Below are 20,940 nucleotides of genomic sequence, written 5' to 3'. Positions count from 1 at the left end.
AATAAGATGTTTTCTGTGGGAGTAAGACCATTTTATGTCTGCAACAACCCCAGTGCCATGCACTGAATGAGGTCCATCCCCATTCCCTATCAAAATTCCTAAAAAAGGATAGCAACAAGGAACTCAATGCCTAATATACCCAGCCATGCCCATCCCAGGAACACCTCTCCACTTGATGCCAAGAGCCTGGGGAAACAAATATATCCAACAGCCACAACCTAGAAGTTCTACCCTACATTGTGGCACTTACTGTTTTGTCTCAGCTCTTCATGCAACAGTGGTGCCGGAGCAAATACAGGTTTGGCTGGGTTGGTAGACTATTGGGTTATCTTTGGGAGTGATGTAAGCTCTGGAAAGGCCAGTGAGTCTCCACCTGCACTGTCTTAAGCAGCTGGCTACCTCTAAATGAGGAGGTCACTCATCCGAGCAAGAAGAGCTTATAACTGGGTGGCCATGTTGTCTGTGGGCCACAAGATCCCAGGGGCAAGCCTCAAAATAGTAGGTTCACCACCAAAAGGTATCTCAGACTTAGGAAGCTCCTCTTAAAAGAAGCAGCTCTTCCTTCCTCTTAGAGTAGAAACAAGAGAGCTCAGAGGAAGGACGGAAGGAAGAATGGATGGGCAGACAATGCATGTTGCTGCTAGGATACTTATCCATACATCATCATAGTCATGTTGTCAGTGGCTGCTCCTAGGGAAGGAATGTAAGGAAGCCAACAGGCTGATAAGAAAGTCCAGAAGGAACTTTAAAAAGTTGCAGAAACAAGCTGCGTTATGGCCCAAACTCCCAGGAAACCTACAAGTGCCTGCTTGCGGGATGGAAAGGAACAGAAGAAAGCCAGTGGACTGATGCAAAAATCTGAACTGGACCTACAAGAGTTGCAAAGATCGGGTGAGAGAAGGCATAATAGTGTATAACTTAGAGCAATTGTTAGGAGAAAAAAACTAGACTTGGGATGACAAGATCCCCTGACGAGTATTCCCTTAGAAAGATTAAAACTGTCCCTTCCCTATCCCATTGAACATTCTTCAACTACAACACATTCCTGAGCTTAACCCAGACGGGACTTCAAGTGGCTGCTATTTTGTCTCCTTTCACTACACTGTCACCGCAGTCCCTCCGGGACCGGACCTGGCACCTGTTAATTGGATTTGCTCATTGTGAACCCAGCTTATTGCAGGTAAAAGTATTGGGAAGAAAAATAAAACAAAACAAACCTAAGGATTCGTGGTGCTTCTGTCGTAGTGAGCTTCCTAGACATAAAGGCGTTGGGCAGTGGGGAACTGAAGAGGAACAAAATATTCCTCTCATTTCATCTGTGCCTGTTTGGAATTAGCAAGTGAACAGATGTTTTGCTTTGTATAAATAAAGGATTTCTGGATGAACATACACTTGAACTCCAACTTATCTAAGGTGATTCTGCAGCTAACTGTGGTTGTGGAATGGTGACCCCGGGCACATGCAGAGTATATTCCCCATATGTCCCAAAAAGGACGTAAAGTCTGGTAGCTCTATTTTCAACTTAAAAAAAAAAAGAAAAGAAAAGAAAAGGACATAAAATCTGGATCAGTCACAGGAGGGAGAGGCCCCAATTAGTGTGGCATGAATGAATCAATTCAACACTGAAAAGCAGGTGGTGGGAACAATGGAAGTAAATAATCGTTCCTACCTTCTTATTATAAATCTGAACAGACCAATTACTTCATGTCCCTGTTGGAAAGGCATTTTTTGATGAGCCCCAGTGTCAAAGGGTAGATTGTGGAATAATAAACCATATTTTCTGCTAGCACAAAGCTAGCTGAGACCAGCAGCTTCTACATTTTCCCAAGCAAAAAAACCCTGCATGTGGCTTCAAGTTCCTACAAGGACACCAGGTGCCATCAGTAGTGTTATGCAATTCCCTTGGCAGGAGCATCCTGATGAAATTTGCCTTTGCAAGAAAGTCCACTCTCAACCACACGTACTCAGTATCACACACTTAGCCAGGTGCATCTTCGTCCTCCAGTCCTTACAAAACATGAGACCAGCGAGGGGTAAAATCTTCTCCTGAAGTACAACCCACAGCAAGCCCAGTACCGCCCTGCTGACATGACTCTCCATGTGATTCCAAGACCGCATCCTGCCTTTGCAGTAGATACGCCACCATGATACGATTGATATTCTTGCCAAAAAATGCTTAATTTGAATCTAATCATGAGGAAAGAATTAGATCCAAATTGGGACACTTACAAAACAAATGGTGTTGATTCTTTAAAAATATCAGTTGTGTAAGACATGGGAACTGTGCTAGATTAAAGGACACTAAAGAAGCACAACAAAGCAATATGCGATCTTTGCAATAATAAGCACTTTCGTGAAGTGTTAAACTATCTGCAACGTACACTCAGAGTCGGGGAGAGCAAAAACGTGGCAAAATGGTATAAATCTGGGGCTTATACCATTAAAAGGTTTTAAAACTAGCTGCAACACTTTTTCCCATCTTTTAAAAACATTTTCAAATGTTTCATTCCTCCTTCCATCACAGGAAATTGATTTATGTTGCCTTTAAATGAAAAGGCACTCTAGAAAATACTTACGAGAGCAAGTGGCAGTTTGCCACTCCAGACACTGTCCATATGGGAAAGAGATTATGTAAGCGTTCGAGTCAACGCATCGTCTTCTACTACTGCACCACATACACTCCATGCCATTGCTGGTACAGTTGGAGCAGGATGTCCGCAGGGAACACGGCTTTTTGCATGGCCTTGCGTTTTGATTTGGACTAACTGGAATAAATCAACAAATATAATTATTTTATTTGTTAACTGTATTTTAACACAGATATATGGGTTTCATTTGTTTTGTGGTTTAGGGAATGTTTCAAATAAGCCAAGTGTGGGATAAAAATTATAGCAAAAACTACGTGATAAGGTAAACGAAAACGAAGATGAGATGTTAACACTTCTTAAATTTACTATTAAATTTGAAAATTATACTTCTTAGGAAAATTTTAATCCTTTACAAAGTACATGAAGTTACATAATTTAAAAACTTAGAAATGTAGCCCATGACCTAGTTTTCTATCTTTGGCTAAATATTACACAATCATTATTTACTTTCCCACTAAAATGTTTTCCATAAACATTCCATACCTTATCAAAACAAATGCCCTGTCAGTTAATATGTCTCTGATATAAACAAACAATAAAAATAAAACTATAACTATAAAATCTTTACATGAAATAGAATATCACACCCTTTAAATAAATATTTTTTTTAAATGCTAGCAATGATGTGAACCTTTGTTCATTGCTGGTAGAAATGTAAAATGGTACAACCTCTATGGCAAACAGTATGGCAATTCCTCAAAAATTAAACATAGTATTACCATATGATACAGCAATTCCACTTCTGCCTATATACCCAGAAGATGTGAAACTGGAACTGGAAAAGATATTTGCAAACCCATGTTCATAACATCATTACTCACAACAGCCAATAAGTAAAAGCAACTCAGGTGTACACTGATGGATGAATGTATAAACAAAATGTTGGATGTACATACAATGGATAATTATTCAGACTAAAAATGGAAGAAAATTCTAACTATGCTACAATATGGATGAACCTTGAAGACATTACATTAAGGGAAACAAGCCAGCCATAAAAGTTCATACACCTTATGATTCCATCTATATGAGGTAATTGGATTAGTCAAACTCATAGACACAGAAAAGTAGAAGGTGGTTGTCAGGGATTGCGGGAGGGAGGTATGGAGAGTTATTGTTTAATGGGTATAGAGTTTGGGAAGATGAGAAAGTTCTGGAGATACATGGTGTTGATTAATGCACAATAATGTAGATGCACTTAATAACACTGAACTTCACATTTAAAAATGGTGAAAATGGTAAATTTTATATTATGTATATTTCACAAAAATAAAAATGTTTAAAAAGAGAAAATAATTCAATATTCCTTTATCACTTAAAAAAATCCATTTCAAGACAAATACCATATGATTTCACTCATATGTGGAACTTAAGAAACAAAACAAATGAGCAAAGGGAAAAGAGAGAGAGAGACAAATGAAAAACCAGACTTTCAACTATAGAGAACAAACTGATGGTGACCAGAGGGGAGGGGTTGGGGGGATGGGTGAAATAGATGATGGGGATTAAGGAGTGCACTTGTTGTGATGAGCACCGGCTGTTGTATGGAAATGTTGAGTCACTATCCTATACACCAGAAACTAATATTACACTGTACGTTAATTAACTGGAATTAAAATAAAAACTTAAAAAAACAATGTCCATGTCTAACATTTTATATGGGCTAATAAAACCAAATAAAAAATTACAACATAATTAGTACAGGTTTTGGGTTTGAATATTATGGCCAATATAAAAAATAATAAAAGTCAATCACCACAAAATGACATATTAGGCAAAAAAAAGATATAACAGAAAAGTTTCTTCTTACTTGCCAAATGAAATAGATCTATAAGATGAAAATGATTCTAAATTAGTTGTTAATCTTAAAAACAAATCTTTCTTCCAAACACTATTATTATAAAAGTAAAAGATGTTAACAAAATTAAGAATAGATTCAACCAAGAAATAAAGATTGCATAAAATAATAAAATTTTGGTATTTTCGTAAGTTAACCCTAAGGTCACTAATAGTAAGTGGGGAATGTGGATAAAGATAAAACTCACTAAAATTATCAGGGAATCAACATCATAAAAAGATGGTGAAACTTACCTCAGGCACACAGACTGTCACAAGCGAAGGGGGTGGTAAGAAGAGGAGTTGGAAACACAATATTTTTAAAGAAATACTAGTTTACTACTTACCAACAGGTTTTTCACAGACAAGGCCATCTGCCATAGATGTACAAGGATTAGCTTTTAGGCCTGCCACTGCAGCCTTTTCCAGATATGCACAGAACCCAGAATCATTCGGTTCACCAGGAAGCCACTGCAGTGTTGTGTTTGTAAAAGGAGACATGTCTTCCCATCCCCAGTAGGATATATTGATCTTGCGCAAGCCTACCCATGGTGATACTTTCTGTAAACAATAGCAAACGGAGCATTAAAAAAAGTTAGATATAAAAAGTCATATTCCTTAGCAAATAGCTCATTATCATTAAAAATTACATTTAAAGATATATAGAATTGCCTTTCTAATGACTTCCTGTACTAAGGATAATTAACAATTCCAGTACATTTTGGAGAATGATGTAGAAAAGAACACTATTTTTCAAACATAGATTTTTGCACTCATCCTACATAATTGGGGTCAGTTATTTAGCCCTTGTGAACCTCAGTTTCCTCTTCTACAAAATGAAGTTATAAATATCCAGAGCTTATTTATCCTGTATAACTGAAACTTTGTACCTTTTGACCTATATCCTTACATTTCCCTCATCCCCTGCACCTGGCAACCACCATTCTACTATCCGCTTTTATGAGTTTGACTTTTTTAGATTTCACATATAAGTACAATCGTGCAGTATTTGTCTTTCTGTATCTGGCTTATTTCACCTAGCATAATGTCCTCCAGGTTTATACATGTTGTTGCAAATGGCAAGATTTTCCACTTTTGTAAGGCTACGTAATATGCCATTATCTATCTATCTATCTCACATATATATCACACATACATATATATAATATCACATATCACATTTCATTTTCTTTATCCATTTGCCCATCGATGAACACAGGCTGTTTCCATACTTTGGCTATTGTGAATAATGCTGCAATGAATATGGGAGTGCAGATATCTCATTGATACCCTGTTTACATTCCCTTTGGATATATACCCAGACATGGGATTGCTGCATCACTTGGTAGTTCTACTTTTAATTTTTTCTTTTTTTTTTTTTTTTTTTTTTTTTAAGATTTTATTTATTTATTTGACAGAGAAAGACACAGCGAGAGAGGGAACACAAACGGGGAGTGGGAGAGGGAGAAGCAGACTCCCCGCCGAGCAGGGAGCCCGATGCGGGACTCGATCCAGGGACTCCAGGATCATGACCTGAGCCGAAGGCAGTGGCTTAACCAACTGAGCCACCCAGGCGCCCTACTTTTAATTTTTTGAGGAACCCCCATACTGTTTTTCAAATTGACTATACCAATTTGCATTCCCACCAACAGTGTACAAGGGTTCCTTTTCCTCCACATCTTTGCCAACTTATCTCTTTTCTTTTTGTTAACAGCCATTCTAACAGGTGTGAGATGATGTGTCACTTTGATTTTGATTTGTATTTCCCTGATGATTAGTGATGTCCAGCTTTTTACCATATGCCTGTTGGCGATCTATATATTCTCTTTGGAAAAATGTCTATTCGTATCCTTTGCCCATTTCTTCAGTGGGTTTTCTTTGCTATTGAGTTATTTGAGTTCTTATATATTTTGGACATTAACTCATTACCAGACGTATGGTTTACAAACATTTCCTCCCACTCCATAGGTTGTCTCTTTACTGTGCTGATTGCCTTGTTTGCTGTGCAGAAGGTTATTAGCTTGATACAATGCCATTTGTCTATTTTTGCTCCTTGCCTGTACTCTCAGGGTCATTTCCAAAAAATCATTGCCCTGACCACTGTCAAGAAGCCTTTTCTCCATGTTTTCTTCTAGAATTTTTACCGTTTCAGGTCTTCCACTTGTGTCTTTAATCCATTTTCAGATTTTGTATATGGTATGAGATAAGGGTCTACTTTCATTCTTCTGCATGAAGATATCCAGTTTTCCCAGCACCATTTACGGAAGAGACTGTCCTTTCCCCATTGTGTGTTCTTGGCACCTCTGTTGATGATCAAGTGATCATAAAAGCATGGATTTGTTTCTGGGCTCTCTGTTATAATGTATCTTGGTGAAGGTCTCTTTATGTTTTTAATCTATTTGGGGTCTCATGGATCTGGATGTTCATTTGAGAAGTTTCCTGTTACTATTTCTTTAAAGAGCTTTCTACCCCTTTTTGCCTTCTCTATGCCTCCTGGCAGTCCCATAATCCAGGTATGGATGCATCTGATGGTCTATCATAAGTCCCATAGGCTTTCTTCACTTTTTTTTCATTCTTTTTTTCTTTTTCCACTTCTGACTGGATAATTTCAAATGACTTGTCTTTGAGCTCATTGATTCTTTTCTTCTGCTTGACAATGTCTGCTATTGAAGTGCTGTATGAATTTTTTTAGTTCAATCACAGTGCTCTTTAGCTCTATAATTCTGTTTGGTTCTTTTTTATGATTTCTATGTCTTTGTTAAATTTCTCATTTTGTTCACGTATTATTTTCCTAATATAATTTAGTTGTCTATCTATATCTCTTTTAGCTCACTAAGCTGCTTTTAGATGATTATTTTGAATTGTCAGACAGTTTTTAGTTTTCCATTATTTAGGGTCAGTTACTGATATTTTACCCTGTTGCTTTGGTAGTGTCATATTTCCCTGATTTTTTGTGATCCCTGTGGCTTTGTATTGGTGTCTCATTTGAAAAAGTAACTACTTCTTTCAATCTTTATGGATGGACTTCAGTAAGGAAACTCTTCATCATTCAGCTTATCCAGAAATTCTAGAGGGCTATGTAGTAGAATCCATAGGCGGGTTTACTGCTGGAGTACTCAGCTAGGCTAGCCTGGTGGCTAGGTCAGTGGGTGATCAGGTCTAGAGTCTGGGTCCACAGGGACCTGCCTGGTACCTGGATTCACAGGGACAAGCCTGGAGCTTAGGACCATTGCAGTAGGTCTGGAGATTGTGTCCACATGAGCAGGCCAACTGCCTGGATTCGTGGGAGTGGGTCCAGAATCTGTTTATGTAGGTACAGACCTGGATCCTGGGTGCACAGGGGCCACCTGGTACAAGGGTCCATTGAAGTAGGCATGGTAACTAGGTCCATGAGGGCAAGTCTAGAACCTGCGTCCATGGTGGCAGGCCTGCAGCTGGGTCCACAAGGGCCAATATGGAGCCTGAATTTCTTGGGACAGACCGAAGGAAACATGGAGGTTAGCCTGGCACTGGGATAATTTTCGATCCTGAATCCATGGATGCCAGCTTAGTGCTGGGGTGAGCCTGGCACCTGGACTCATGGGTATGGACCTGGTCCAGAGTCTGTGGGGGCTAACCTGGTGCCAGGGTCTCTAGGGTAGGCCTGGTGACCAGATCCCTGGAGGCAGGCCTGGTTCTGAGTCCATGAAGGATGGGCCTGGTACCTGGGAGCACGGGGGTAAGCCTGAAGGTTGGGTATGCAGGGAAGGGCCTGAAGCTTGAATTTCCAGGGGTGAGCCTGGTCTTGGGTCCACAGGAACCAGTACTAGAGTATACTGGGAAGGTCATGGACCTTAGGTCTCCTGGAGCCTAGGGCCACAGGAGGCCAGCCTAGAGTGTGAGGCCATGTCATCAGTCTGGAGCATGCCTGGGGTCTGGGTCAGCAGGAACCAATTGGGCACCGGGGTTCACTAGAGAAGCCCTGGAGCTGGGGTCAACAGCAATGTCAGGTGCTCATTTCACTCTCCTTCCCCTTTGCAGAAGATCTCTCTCACCATGCTTCACTGCCATGCATGGGCTTCGGAGAGGGATGATGCAGGTAATGTAAAACTGTCCTTTCTTATTTTTGCACTTCTCCCAAGTGCTATAATCTCTTACATAGATTACCTAGCTCTTGCAAAGATATTTTTGTATATGAATGGTTGTTCAAACCGATGTTTCCGTGAGGGAACAAGAGCTGGAAATTTCCATCCTGTCATCTTGCTGACATGATTCTTAAACACTTCTGCCTTAATATACATAATATATTTATTTTCTAAGTTACTAAGTTAATAATATTATAACGCGAGGTGATTTCAAAACTCCACATCACCTTTTTTACATTGTGGACTATCAGGAGAGAGAAAAATATGTCTCTCTATTTGAGTGTTTAACATACAGATATAAGATAGATATATCCAGTGTTTATTCTAAATATGTTATACAAATAGTCCTACCGAGTTTCTAAAGATAGCTATAGACCTAGAAATTTGCAAGGTGTAAAACTACAATAAATTTCATAGTAAACATTCAACAAATATTTCTTAAATACAATTAAAATACCCTATGAAGATTCATTATGACAGATCTCATATCACTTAGTAAAATACTGTACAGATAGTAGGTAGTCAATAAATTTCGTGAACCAAAGTTCATTAGAACAGATATGGTTATTTTGCACCATCCAATTCCTGAGACAGAGATAGTACTTAATAAATGTTTCTAATTATAAAAATACACATGCTGCTTTGTCTTGCAATCACCATATATTTCATACATTATTCTGAAAGATATTTTGAAAACAAAAAACTATAACGTTTTTATAGTTCTTGATAGTAATAGCAGGAGTCAATCCAACATAGATATTCCAGATTAATGACTGTGCTTCACATTACAGTGACTCTGCCTACATTTCCGACTATCTATAGTAAAGACAAGTCATTTAAAATGAAATATTACTCCCTAACTCATCATGATAAGGATCTGAGAGGAAGAGGAGAGAAACAGAAAAATGAAGCCATTGATAAAACATTTAAAGTAACTATTACCCAGTAAATGAACTGGACAGGCAGTTGAAAATCAAAGACAAATTACTATATTATGAAAATTTACTGCAGCACACCATAAATCATTACAACATTTCATTAGCCATTTCCGATAAGTAAATGATTATTTGACCCAGGATATCTCTTTAAATTGCCTGAATTTGCCTGTCTTTATTTGCCAAGGAAGGGTTATCTTAAGTGTATACAACTGGAATGACTTGGGATATAATTCATTTTACATAAAGGTATGCTTAATGGAATGTCACCTTGCAGAAGCTCCTATCTTTGAAATTTTGCTAAAGCTCAGCTTTCTAATGAAATAAAACATTTTTCTCTCCTAGGACATGCTAGTCCACAAACTCTCAAATCTAATTTCCTCACACATCCAAAATAACTGTTAGTCCGATCTTTATGATCTATAATAACAAGCAAGAAAAAATGAGGAACACAAGAAACCTTGAAATACACAACTTCTAAAATAGCACATTTCAAGATTATAGTGTAAAAACTAAAAATACTATATTTTGAACAAGGAAAAAAGCAAGAGAGCTGTAATGCCAAATACTAGTACTTTCTAAAGCTCAAAGAATGTGGACCTACCAATAATAATACTTCATAAGTGATACATATTCAACAGAACTAATCTTTAAATGCTCATTGGTAACTGTTTCCCAATTTTATAAATGAAGAAATGAAGCCCCTGGCATCACAAGAATATAAGATTAATTTATGTTTTATAATAACCATGTAATTAAAAATAAAACTTTACAAATATATCTTCTCACATTTTTCTAAAATATTTTTGAAAAAATCAATTGGTGTCTCTCCTACATGAAATGATATACATCTTGCCTTCCAGCCATCAGGCTAGTAGCTGTCAAACAAGACAAAGAAAAAAAACCACAGATGCTTCTATTGCCTCCCTGCAAATATCTTCATGTGCTGGCCAACTCAAAGTCCTACAAAAGTTAGCTAGGTGAGGGTTCTAGAGGGGAGAGGGGTGGGGGGATGGGTTAGCCTGGTGATGGGTATTAAAGAGGGCACGTACTGAATGGAGCACTGGGTGTTATATGCAAACAATGAATCATGGAACAGTACATCAAAAACTAATGATGTAATGTATGGTGATTAACATAACATAATTTAAAAAATTTTTAAAAAGAACTAGTTTAATTAAGGAAAAAAAAACAATTTTCAAAAGGGAGTGTGCATAAGTCCCCCTAATTTTTTTAACATTTATAAAAACTGTTCTTATATCACTGTTTAAACACCAGATGCATATTCCTCTGTTAGTAATAAAAGTAAAATCAGTATCCTATTCTTCATCAAAAATCAGGAATGATCTTAAGAGATAAAAGGTTCTAGTACAACTACCCAGGGCACTCAGCGGAGGGCAGGAGGAGGGGAGCAGCAGGGAGGATTTCTCATTCACCATGGAAAAATTAAAATAGTAGTCTGGGCCAAATATTTTTCCACAATTAATATCAGTATTAACTATTCATCAAATAAATTCATCTAGTTACCTAAGAATTCTAAATAATGATTCCTGGAAATAGCAGTAATAGCAGCAGTAAGAAAACTGATACAAAAATGACAACCTTAAAATGTAAACAATAATAATTACTGTAAACACTCAAAAATAAAAATTATATTCTTTATATGCATTATCTTATTTTTTCTCACAATAAACCTACAAGGTAGCTATGATTATTATCCCTGTTACAGATGAAGAATATAGAGCTGGAGAGATTAACTTGCTATTAAGTTTTAAAGATAAGCAGTATGCCCAATTGCATGCTCTCCATCACTTTGATGATACAGTCCTCATGCTTTAAAATCAGCTATACCAAGAAAACATTACTTAAGTATTTCTATAGCAAGTAATTGGTAATATTTTCTCTAAAATATTTTCAAGCCAAAATTGTCTCTTTTGAAGTGGAGTTTTGAAGTACCAATACACTATTTGTCCAAATAAAAATCGTAACTGAAAGTCAAAATAAAGTCGCTGAGATCTGGCCTAATAGAGTTTTCAAAGTAACAGCTGAATTATAGATACACCTATATTATTTGTATAGAAATTATGCTACTTTGTGCATTATTGACCATAGGGTGTCTATGTGTGTGTTGTGTTTTTATCTTAAACATAAGGCCAAATCTAGTACAAACTACAGATTTGAGGCATTTATTATTGTTTAGTCTTATCACCTGATCTATTTTGAGTTCTAATTTTATTTTTGAAACAAAATACAAAAATCTGCTATGATGCTACGACAGTTTATATTAGTACATTTCAAGTAAGTACATGAACTAAATAAAGTATTTCAAAACTAGGTTTAGTAAATTATTTTCAAATTTCCTTACATAATCTACTCTTAAGAGTTGACTGTATTTTAACAATCCAACAGTGGAAAATACTGTAAATTCCTTAGAAATGTCTTATAAAATAATATTTTGATAGTTTTCATTTTTTATTATGTTCAATTAGCCAACAGATAGTATATCATTATTTTTGATGTAGCGTTCAACAATTCATTAGTTGCCTGTGACAGCCAATGCTCATCACCACACATGCCCTCCTTAATATTTATCACCCAGTTTTCAAAGAAATATTCCATTTTTTTATGGAAATGCTTTCCATAAAACCCCCTGAATAGTGAAACAGTTTCCAAGTGCTGTATGTTCCAATAGCTTCTACATACTTTAAAAATTGGTTTTATTTCTGCTAACCCTTAGTATATTATTTCAAGCAAATCTACACCTAAAAAAAGTAACATAATTCAAAAACCCAACTCACAACAGACACACACACTCACAAAAAACACATATATGCAAATGTAACCAATGTGTTGGTCTAGTGTTTTAATTATTTTTATTATTTATTTATTTGAGAGAGAGAAAGAGAGAACCTGAGTCGGGGGAGGAACAGAAGGAAAGGGAGAGAATCCCAAGCAGGCTCTGCCTTCAGCACAGAGACCACGAGAGGCTTGATCCCAGGACCCATGAGATCATGACCTGAGCTGAAACCAAGAGTCAGACGCCCAACTGACTGAGCCAACCAGCTGTCCCTCTAGTGTTTTAATTATAAGGGACATCTCAAGTTACGAAGTCATTACACTTCAAAACAAATTCTTGGGACACCTGGGTGGCTGTTGTTAAGCATCTGCCTTCGGCTCAGGTCATGATCCCAGAGTCCTGGGATCGAGTCCCGCATTGGGCTCCTTGCTCAGGGGCGAGCCTGCTTCTCCCTCTGCCTGCTCTGTCTGTCGCTCTCCCTGCTCATGCTCTCTCTCTCTCTGACAAATAAATAAATAAAATCTTTAAAAAAAGCAAATTTTTAAATTTTATACACATGTATTTTAAGTGTATTTATTCATATGAAATGATTTCTTGGTAAGAAATATAGTGGTTTACTATGCAAAACACAAGATGAGTAATTTAGAAAATCTTATTCCCAAATACATATACAGATTAATTCGTGCCAATTGACTTTTGAAGTCAGTTCCACTTTACTTCCAAGATTTAGTAAAAATAATTTATTTAAAAACAAAAAGAATGAACCCTACTAATGATTATAGGACTTTCTGCATATTTCCATGATATAAACAAGTAGAGGTGTTACCTGTTGTGTATACTTCTGTATTTCATCCAGAACAAATTCTACTTCTTTTGAGGTTGTTAATGAAGCAAGATTTCCACTGAGATTATAGCAATAAAGTTTTGCATTGTCATAGCTTTCTCTACTGGAATTGATTCTAAGACAAGCATCACCAATATGATTCCATCCTTCTCCACAAAGATGAGCTAATAAAAAAAAATTATATCTTATTTTCAGATTACCAAAAGGCATGTATATTTTTCAGTTATTTTAGAATTCTAAATACAATGTCTGTATTTGTTTAAATAACTTTCAATGATAAAAATTCTAAGGATATCAATACAATTCACTAAATAAAATTTATCTAATAGTTTGGTGAAGAATAAAAACAGAAGATCCTAATTTTTTCTTTAACTCTTAAGCATAATATAAGCTATGGCTATAAAATCTGTTAAAATGTATTGACTATCTGCTAGGTTTTCTAGTGTCTTGGCATATGGTATCGCAACTAATAAAATCACTACTATATTTACGTCTCCGGGTCCAATTTATATTATACAAGATCACTTAAAAGGAAAATAACCTGCACATAACCAAAGCAATTTCAAAGTTATTCCTCCTCTCCGTATCTAATTTCCATAGCCCAGGTGCACTATTTTCAAATAAGCTGGGTTCTTTGATTCTTTAATTATTACTGTGGGGAGAGAAGTCTCATTTCTTTTATGTTTAATAAAGAAGCTATAATTTTTGCTTTCTAATGTTTATTTTTATACAGGTATTCAAGTCTTTCTAACATTACGCATACTATTCAATAAGAGTGGTTTATCCTTAGAATACAAGTTGATCTTTAAAAAAGTGCCTATTTTCTAAAACACACATTTATAAATACATTATAAAGTTATGCTCTAGTATGTACTAGTTAATAAGGCAGTGCTTCATTAATACACTGTTCTATAAAGTCTAACTACATTTTAGTGTCCATACCCATTAAATGTATCGGTGCCTTTTGCCCCGACTTTTGGCTTTAGATGCAGTAGTGCAAAATTTCTGGAAATGTTCTAAAGCTGCAATTCTCAAACATTTTGGTCTCGAGATCTTTTTATTTCTTAAAAATTATTGAGGACCTCACATATCTTTTCTTTATGCATTTTTTATCTATTGGCTTTGACCATATTAAAAATTAAAACTGACCATTTAAAAATATATTTATTTATTCACTTAAAATTATAATTTAAAAATTCATTACAAACACACTCTTCTAGCTTTTGGGGTGTCTTGCCCCTTTATGCTATATACAGGCCCAAATGAGACATGTCATCAAATTCTCTCCCTGAGAAAGAGAAGCTGACAATTCAAATCAGGCCACTGGCATCAAAAAATTAAGACAGACTGATGAATGAATAGGGGGATGGATAGATCAGGGATAAAGCAGAGCAAAATGTTCAGTGTAGAATCTGGGTGAGGGTATTGGGTGGGTGTCCTCTCTAGGATTCTTTCCAGTTTTCTGTACATTTGAAAATTTTCATAATAAAATGTTGGGGGGAAAAATTACAACTTAAAATTAAAAGTAGATTTTATTTTAAAAGAATTATAGTCTTCAAAACAGAAAATAACAGTGAAAAGTGTAATATTATTTTGCATTTTTGCAACTCTCTTTAATGTTGGTTTAATATAAGACAACTGTAGTCTCATATACGTCTCCAATCTATTGGAATCATATATTATGTAGACTTTGGAAAACTCCATAGTAAACCCATGACAGAATCAGAATTTAAAAAGCAAATAATATCTTAGTATTACTAGTTTTGACCTCATGGACCCTCTGAAAGAGTCCATGAGCATGGGACTCCTGTTCTTTAATAACTGCTGCCCTACTGAATTGGGTACTATGAATAGTACCTAGAACATAGTAATACCTCAATAAAGTATAATTATCATTTAATAAGGTTGTTTAAAACAACTTTATGTTCTTTTTCAGGTTATCCCTATAGCAATCTTCCTTGTCTTCTGGAATCCGAAGTACCTAATCACTTTAAGGAAACAAGGCAAAAGTTTTGTTTTATTATGGCTTTTGTGACCTTACTGAATCAAGGAAGGATTTAGATTACTTTCGCCTGTCTCATTTTTTAATGAGACAAAAACACCTGGTTGACAAATCACACAAATGAAAACAAATGCATGGGTCTTTGGGGCTGAAGTATACCACTGACCTGAATGTTTTGATGGTTTAGGCTTTGTAATATTGACCATCAACTCAACTTCAGAGTTAAATGGGGAGCAGTAAATTTTTAAAATGAGTTTAGTGAGATAAATTCAAACTGCCAAGTTTATATGAGATCAATGAAAAGATGCAATTCACAAATGTTCATGGAAAAGCACAACTCTGGATAGACAGGGTCCTCCATCTGGAGCATTCACTTCCTCAAGACAAGCTGAGTGGAAAACAAACTACATATACCCAAATTGCTGCTTAGTAAATATGAACATAGAACAAGGGGAATTAGTTTATAATGTAATTTTTATTGTATTTACTGTATGGTATTTATTATTCTCCAAAATAGCCTGGCCAAGTGGAGCCCTCATACCAAACTAACATTCTTTCCTGGGCAATGAGTAGATGGGTACTACCAAACGTGACTTCACTTATTTTTCCAAACTTCCACTGGCAATCAAATTCCCTTCTTATTGTAGCAATCATCCTTTAAATATATATATTCCTTCAGTCAAAGCTTATTTTGGTCCAAGATTTTTTTAAAAACATTATTTGAGAGAGAGAGAGTGTGTGTGTGTACATGGGGTCAAAGGGGTAGAGGGAGAGGGAGAGAGAGAGGGAGAGAGAGAATCCTAAGCAGGCTCCATGCCCAGAGCGGAGCCTACACGGGGCTCTATCTCACGACCCTGAGATCATGACACTTAACCGACTGCACCACCAGGGGCCCTTTGGTCCAAAATTTTTAAAACAACTTTGTATTTTTACTGATCTACATGTTGATTTTAGAATTTAACATTTAGATATCAATATTACTTTCAAGTTTAGTGTCATCTCACTATTGCTTCTCAAAATCTAGAACTGCATTAATCTCTAATTTTTTCAAAGTTAACACACATGCACAGATCACTGTTTAAAAATTTTAAAGGTCAGTATATAAACAAAGCCCAAAATTTAAATATTCTAAAATCTGAATGGTATTTTAAGGGCATTCTAATTTTTATTTTATTACATGAACTTCTAAGCATGACATAAATCCTTTGATGGGATTTCCAAGGACTTTTTAGAATTACACAGGCACAGAAACTTTTCTTTGAAAAAATGTAACAAAACAAACAAAACCACTGGATAGACAAAGGCAAAAACTGAACACCCAGTTAGTAGTTACATCTGCCATTTTACAAGCCATGCAGCTTTGAGCAAGTTGCTTTACCAGTGTATGACTCAGTTTACCTGTATGATAAGAAGATGGAACTGGTTAAATACCTATATTATTCTTCTATTTTCTGATTTTACCTTTTATATTTAAAAGGAAGAGTACTTAGAGTCTACTAAGAAGAGTATTATATGTAAAAAATAAATTGAATTTGCTTTTCAAAATGGGCTTTTCTCTGGCTTACATAACTTAGATTCTCATTAAATCATATAAAACTTATTACAAAGATTGTAATTTATAATAAAAAAGTAGTCAGTAAAAAATAGTTCCCAGAATTTCAAAGATAAAGGGCACTTAAAAACAAAACAAATAGGTTGAAATGTTAACATTCATTAAATCTGGATATTAGTCTGAGTGCTTATTATTTTGTTTTTAAGATATAATCACTAGTATAATAAATACAAGAAATCCTGAACATCTTAAAAGAATTGGAAGCAAACATACAAATTTTCTTATAGAAACAATGCTATTATTACTCCAATATTATTGTTTATTTGCTACTGATTTAATTTTATAAACTGGAATGTTCTTACTAAATGCTCTTTACTATAACGGTATTCATCTGTGGACTATAAAATTCATTTACCAAATTGAAATCTTTACCTGGTAAAGCCTGGCATTCTTGTTGTCGCTGATCCCACTGGCAATTCAAGTTTAGTGAACAGCTTTTACAGCTGGTAAGTTTGTTACAAATCTGCTCATTTCTCACATGACATTTGGTGTAGTTTTTCACAGACTAGAAAGTTAAAAGATAAAGCATGTTATTTTTTACCTTTGTATAGCAGTAATTCTTAAACTACATTATATATATGAATCACCAGATGAATTTTAAAGTTCAGATTTCTAATCCCAAATCCAGTTCTACTGAATCAGAATCTCTTTTACTCATTTCTTTAAACTATAGTTGTTGGAACTACAATATGTGTTTATTGGAAAAAAATGTACAAATTTGGCAATTTGAAACAGAAACCATCTAATGAAAATCTTTTCTATTGAATCTGATAATAGGCTTCCAATTCAACAAATAAAGCCAATGTAGAGTCATTTCTCTTCATGATCACATGAAAGAATTCTAGTCATAATAAAACGATCATGCAAATCCCTAGAAATGAAGTAGAAATGATAAGTAGTAAAAAGTAAAGAGATACTTTATCAAAATCAAATACAATCTAAAAAGATAAATTATTTTCGTGATAACTCTAATTTTATTTCCACAGACACTAAATAATCATTTTGGTTAATTGACATTTCTCCTGTATTTGTCACATTTCCTTTATGGTGGCTGCAAAGAAGCCACAGAGGTCAGACTTTGATCAATCCTACCATACAACATAACCATATGTCAACTAAATTCCAGTATTAAGAGATTAAAGATTAAAGGTCAAAAAAAAAAGGAAAAAAATAGGCAACATAGGGACTTTGGTGGGAGTTCCTTATATACATCAAGGTTCAGATATTTCATATGATGTCATCAATATCTATGATAAAAATTTTTGGCTCGATTCTTTCCATGACTCTTGAGAAAAAAAAAAGAACTTAATGCTGAACGCTTAGCCCCACTTCAATCTTCTTTTTTCTCTATAGATACAAATGCTTAACTCAGGCTTTAATTAAGGGAGTTAAATACTTGTTTTCAGTCAATAAAGTTAACAGTTAAAATTTAGTTATACCTATCCCACATATAAAAATGGTTGAAGCAACTTTTAACCTCTTAGATAATTTAAATATTTTTTTATATTTTTTATAAACTACTATATTTTTTATTTTTTTATAAATTACTATACTTTCCCACATAAAATACATTGCAATCACCTCAATTCCAAAGATGTTTATTTCTTTAGAGCAACTTACATATACTATAAGGTAACAGATAAAAAGTAGATAGATACTAATGTTTGTCTTTATTCACCCTAACAAAATCAGAAAAGATACATTTTTTAAATCTCAATTACTTTGTGACTCTTATTCAGTCACCACATTTTCATTCAGAACATTTTTACTTATTGTTACTTTTTCTAATTTGTAGCTTTCTGTCTTCATATAGAATATAAATCTTAGCATTACTCTATGTAATAGAGTATACTCCAAACATTCGTCAGCTAACTGAAAAGGAATAAATTTACTTGAATCATCTGATAAATAGAATAACCCGTAAAAATGACAGGAGAATGGCTAAACAACTTGTTAGGATAAAAGAAAGAAGAACAGTTTTAATGCCAGTCTTTAGACTAACAATGACGTCATTAGAGTCACCATCCAAATAACTCCATTGCTCTTCATTACAAACAGTAAAGTCGTTTATTGACACTGAATCAGTACAATAGATGAAATTATATTCCAGTCCCACACAGGGCCAATTTAATCAATGATGAAAGAAAGCTGACTGTTATTCCGAAACATGGCTGATATTTTTTGGCCTAATGAACCAGATAAGTAAGCAGGTTATTTGAGCTGTTAGAACACAAAATATGCAACTTGGGAGTAAATACGACTAAATAACAAAATAGGGTATCAATGGACATCATTTACACTAAAATCTCACAGACCTTTCTGTAACCATTAGCGTTTAGTTGAGCTTAATCACCAGACATTCTGATGAAACCATCTAAAAGACATTACATCAAAGTCTAAATTACAAGTGAGTACCATCTGCTCACTTACACCATCTCACCCAGTGCCTTCCTTATTAATACATCATTATAAAAAATAAAATAGAGAGTATAAGGTCACTTTATAAAACGAATCCTTGATAGCGATTTACATAACACAATTTTTGAGGTACGCATATTTTCATTTAGTATAAATGTCTAAACACAATGTCTAAACTCAGGGTTATCCAACAAAGCTTTAAACACAATCTGCTTATAATTTTTATTTAATAACATTATTCATTTTACTCCCTTATTCCCATGCTTTATTTTACTTAACTCCTATTTCCACATTACTCACTAAAATAACCCCCATTAGATAAATATTAATGCAAATATAAAAAAGTAATTCAAATTTTTAAAGCAGAGTCATGTCCTATTCACGTTAAAACTCATATAAAATTAAAGTATATCTGTTATTAAAGCAACTTATATTGCCAGAAAGTATATACCAACACAATATGTATGAAAGCAAAGGTTTCAATCTGATGAGTCAATAACTGAAAAATTTCCTCCATTTTAAGTTTTGAGTATTATTTTAGTACAGAACCATAAAACAAATATTTTGAAATATGACTGCTTACTGAAGAAAATTTTTGATACAATAAAAATTTTTTACTTAGTTTTCAAACTCCCTTTTCTTTACCTTTTACCTCCACATAGTAATCTTAAAAAACAAGTACTTTCGGTGATTAATACAAATTCAAAAAAAGAAATAATGTATGTTACATTTAGTTGAAAATATGTAAGCACATCATTTAGTTGTTTAAGCCTTTGCTCAGTAAGAGAATGTTTGGTCCTACTATAGTTTTTAATCCTTTTAATGCTATACTTATTAATACTTTCTGAAATTTTTTTCAAATTGTTGACATCTTGAAAACATGGGATATTTTGATACTACCCACTTAAAAGGTTAATTTTGCTGCTCTTAATCCATTTTCATCTACCATAAATATTAATTTGTAATTTTTTTTAATTGTCTACCTAGAATAAGGTTTCTCAAACTTAACACTTGACATTTTGAGGCAGATACTTGTTTTTTGTGGGACACTTAATGCATTACGGACTGCTAACAGCATCCCTGGCCTCTTCTAGATGCCAGGAGCAGCCCCACAGTTGTGACGACCAAAAAGGTCGACACACGTTGCCAAATGTCCCTTGAGGCACAAAACTGCCTCTGGTTGAGAACCACTGATGGACAGAGATAAAGGGAAACTGCCACTGCCAACCTCAGGTTAAACTTACACACAAAGCATGTAAACAAAACATCAGGCCACACCACTACCGTGCATGTGCATGTCTGACCAGAACCCCATGGAAATCATTCTGATACTTATCTATATAATGTATCTATCAGCCCAGAAGACTACATTCATAGTTATAGTCATTTTTAAAGGACATGGGAGGAAGTAAAAGTTACTGGAATCTAGACTGACAAAGTTGAGCAAGAAACTGGAGAGAACTTGCAACACAGGGAGGGACTCCCTCCGTATTTTCTAAGTGTCTCGATGTGTAAAGTGCTCTCTGTACAAGGGCACGAGATGGTAAGCTAATGATCGGACCACAGCACCGATGGCCCACGGATACTAACCACGCTGCAGTTGCTGGTTGCGGAGATGCATTTCTTGTCATCACACCACTGGCACCCATTGCTATTGGCAGCACAGCTGGCACAGTCCGCGTATCTGTAACATCCGTCATCAGGAGCAGCTGCGGTACCGGGGG

The 20,940-nt window shown here is 35.2% G+C and overlaps 1 protein-coding gene across 1 annotated transcript in view; it reads right to left on the bottom strand.

Annotated features, from left to right (window-relative positions):
* Positions 1-20,940, bottom strand: part of ATRNL1 (attractin like 1) — an 814,868-nt gene that overhangs the window by 638,629 nt on the left and 155,299 nt on the right. Inside the window, exons 13-17 of the mRNA XM_021699729.1 lie at positions 20,807-20,925; positions 17,171-17,303; positions 13,167-13,348; positions 4,832-5,045; positions 2,577-2,765 (exon numbers count right to left, since the gene is read on the bottom strand). Coding sequence (XP_021555404.1) covers positions 2,577-2,765; positions 4,832-5,045; positions 13,167-13,348; positions 17,171-17,303; positions 20,807-20,925 — 837 coding nt within the window. The remainder of the gene's footprint in view (positions 1-2,576; positions 2,766-4,831; positions 5,046-13,166; positions 13,349-17,170; positions 17,304-20,806; positions 20,926-20,940) is intronic.

The sequence above is a fragment of the Neomonachus schauinslandi genome, chromosome 6 (assembly GCF_002201575.2).
Source record: "Neomonachus schauinslandi chromosome 6, ASM220157v2, whole genome shotgun sequence".
NCBI classification, from domain to species: Eukaryota; Metazoa; Chordata; class Mammalia; order Carnivora; family Phocidae; genus Neomonachus; species Neomonachus schauinslandi.
This window is presented reverse-complemented; position numbering and strand designations above follow the sequence as displayed.